This window comes from Leiobunum rupestre, chromosome 8 (genome assembly GCF_980474605.1).
Source record: "Leiobunum rupestre chromosome 8, qqLeiRupe1.1.hap1, whole genome shotgun sequence".
NCBI classification, from domain to species: Eukaryota; Metazoa; Arthropoda; class Arachnida; order Opiliones; family Sclerosomatidae; genus Leiobunum; species Leiobunum rupestre.
In genome coordinates, this window is record NC_143391.1 from 48,382,234 (window position 1) to 48,385,465 (window position 3,232).

Genomic DNA, 3,232 nt, shown 5'->3' on the forward strand with positions numbered 1-3,232 from the left:
AGACAGGATCAGGGTATTCTTTAGAAGGACCATTTCCCCAATAAAATTTTTAGAGCATAGACGTTTCTTTCGTCATATTTGTAAAATATTTACCTCCCTTTACTTCTTTTATGAGGTTTGGAGATAGAGAAAGCTATTTTATAAGTAAGCCTTGGTGAAAAAATATATTTATTTATACGTTAGAGAATTACACTTTAAAATTTACATCTAGGTTCTTTCGAATGTCACCCGAACAGTTTGACCAAATGTTAGAGCTAGTTAGAAATATAATTAAAAAGAAAGACACTCGAATGAGAAAAGGCATTACACCAGAAGAGAGGCTCGCGGTTACATTGAGGTAATCCAGTTGAAACAATATATCTTTAACTAACCTAATAAGTTCATTTTAATTTTAAAACAATATAAATTTTCCTTAAGCTTTCTAGCCAGCGGATATTTGCAAATAAGCTTGTCTTTCGAGTTCCGGCATGGTACACCTACGGTATCAAATATGATTCGTGAAACATGTCAAGCTATCTGGGATATATTGTCACCTCTATATGTGAAAATTCCAAAATCCAATGAAGAGTGGCGCATTGTCAGCGGTGGTTTTTACAAAATATTGAATTGGCCAAATTGTTTTGGAGCATTAGATGGAAAACATGTTGTGATTGACTGCCCACCTAGAAGGGGATCTTAATAAATATCAATATTTGCCGAAGCGGAAATGGCACAGGAGGTGACGTCCAAATATGTAGCGTTCTTATTGGCTACTAAAATTATACGGACCGTTACGGAGTGAAAAATATAGAACAAGCTTGTCGTCCGCCGAAAACCCGTTTTCGTTTACGGTCGCCGGAAATATTTTCGTCACGATACGTTTTCGGACGTTTTTCGGGAATTTAAAGTCCAGTGAAGACCTAGCTTATTGTGGAAAAGATTATTTCAAGTGAAATCACGCGATAATAACTAAGATACTACGATGGGGGCTTGGCGACGGAAGGTGACTGATTCACCAGCGAAAGGTCGAGATCTTTCCCGACTAAAGTAGATTCTCACGAGGCCGAGCTTTAAGTTCCCAGTGAAAGTAATTTGGCAAACGGGGATTTCTCATCTTCAAGATCTCGATAATTATACCTCTGTCGAGAGACGAGGAAAGAATGCCCAGACCTGGTATGTGCTGACTTTATATACCAGTTCAATACTTTCCCACCCCGGCTAGGTCCCTTTTGATTCAGGGAGGCTCAATTTGCTTCGCGTTAGGGGTAAAGTGGGGGAAACGTGGTTGTTTCACCACGTTGGTCGTTAGTTAGGTGTTTTCTCTCCGGGAAGCACTGTCTCCGTCGCGGTTATAGCGTCACGCTCGGCCACTAGGGTTGGGAACTCCATCGGTAGGTGGGTAACCGACTCGGTGGGGTCGGCACAGAGTTGGCACTGGGAGTCGCTACCAGTAATCTCTTCTTCCCTAGCTGCAGTCGGGAGAGCACCCGTGCGCGCCTGAGACATAAGGCAGCTTCCCCGGCTGTTATAGTAGAAACATTCCCTGGCTGTTTTCGGCTTCACAGTGTAGCGGTGTAAGCTATCTTGTTTCGTGACGTCCCTTTTCGATCGGGCTTTGTTCGCCATTTTGACGTCCCGCCATGGCCTTTGTCGACAATTTTGGGAGGTGGGCCACGAAGCCAGATTCTCTCGGACACCATACTTTGAGTATAGATGATTGGAACGTCCACTCCAATGCGTAGAGTGGCACGGACGGCCGATGTAGTCATACACCACTCTTATCTGACGGTTCGGAAGGCTTGGAGACACAGATAGAGAAAATTCAGTTTCGCACGGGCTTCTCGCGATTCGAATGTATAACCAACCCATCTTGCTTTCGATGGGCGCGTTGGCTATGATGCAGTTTCCACCTAGAGCCGCCCTCCCGACTTCCCTTTCCAGGGTGGTCCAGATCGCTTCTGGTAGGCATAGCGCCTCTGTGGCAAACGTCAGCGCTGGCACAGCGACCGACGTCTACAAGGTCCGAGAAACCTTATAGCGATCATACACGCTTCTTCTCGTGGATGGAGTCGTGCCTCTTAGGTGGTTGGGCTAAGTGACCCTCGTTTGATGGGTCGCGAGTAGAGATCTCTACTCTGAGGTACCATGTCTCATCCATCTATTGGAGGGCACGATGTCGATGGTGAAGCTTGCTTTGAAAGGCGCTCTCTTTGAAGTTATGTTGTCATTTGCAAATTTTCTTTTGCTAGTCCCCTTCAGAGTCTGCAACGAGGCCGATATCATCAGCAAAAAAGCAAATGGAAATGTTCGCTTCGGTTCTGTCGGAAAGCAGCCATAGCAAATGGAAGCCCGCACCTGTAGAATGGAGGCGACTTTCATGTTCCTCCAGCACCCCATGAGGTGCCCAGAGCACGACCCGTGGCATGGGTTCGAAGCAGGAACTAGTTTGGTGGCCTGTGCTTTTTACTGGTTTGTTCGTCGGATGAGACAATATAATACATGCATAACCAAAAATAATACTTGCCGCATCTTTAACGCTCATGTTATTTCAACACTCGCCCTTGATGAAGATACCGTAGAATAGCTATATTAGACATCTGGTAGTGGACGACTCGTACACTTCCTGTTGACGTTGGGACACAAACCGCATGAAAAAGACCAATGCCGTCCAATTTCCAATAGCATATAATGACTCGCAAACCCAGGAAATCAATGAGTGCATTAGGAATCGTACATATCCAAATATACACACCAATAGAAAATGTATAAATAAGATGTGAAAACCTTACCATTAACAAAAGCACAAAAAGCCACTTTGCTATACGACAGCTCGTATATCAATAAACGTCAAATCAACGCCACCGCATTAATACAACTTTATCTTAGTTGATAATAAAACCCGTAAATAAATAACAAACAACTAACAAAGTGGACCACCCACGGGTTCTACTCTTTAACCGTCTTTGCTGACTGCGCTAAAACAAGATTTGACCTCTAACATTTCATAGGTAAAAAAATGTAGACTTCAAAAACTATTAATATACTCTTCCGCTTAAGCTGAGCCGATAATTTTCAATGAACCGTAACATGTATCGGTGGTTCTGTGGTAGAACACTCGCCTGTTATGCAGGAGGACTCGGGTTCAAATCCCGCCCGACGCGATCACAAATTGATATTAAGAGGAATACCGTAAACATTTGGTGGAGACGCTGTCATTGGGACGATGAGACGTTTACCTTAACCCTCAGCACTC

General features: G+C 44.0%; 1 protein-coding gene across 1 annotated transcript; it reads left to right on the top strand.

The window, feature by feature from the left end:
- Nucleotides 1–221: 221 nt before the first annotated feature.
- LOC149933582 (uncharacterized) lies at nucleotides 222–679 on the top strand. The gene is made up of 2 exons (XM_090157345.1): nucleotides 222–337; nucleotides 418–679. The coding sequence occupies exons 1-2, from the start codon at nucleotides 222–224 to the stop codon at nucleotides 677–679; spliced, it is 378 nt and encodes a 125-aa protein (XP_090013471.1).
- The last annotated feature ends 2,553 nt before the right edge of the window (nucleotides 680–3,232 follow it).

Excerpts from the sequence above, each read along its gene's own strand:
- LOC149933582 (XM_090157345.1), top strand. The coding sequence starts at position 222 with ATGTCACCCGAACAGTTTGACCAAATGTTAGAGCTAGTTAGAAATATA. Across the intron at positions 338-417 it reads AGGCTCGCGGTTACATTGAG|CTTTCTAGCCAGCGGATATT; the intron begins GTAATCCAGTTG and ends ATTTTCCTTAAG.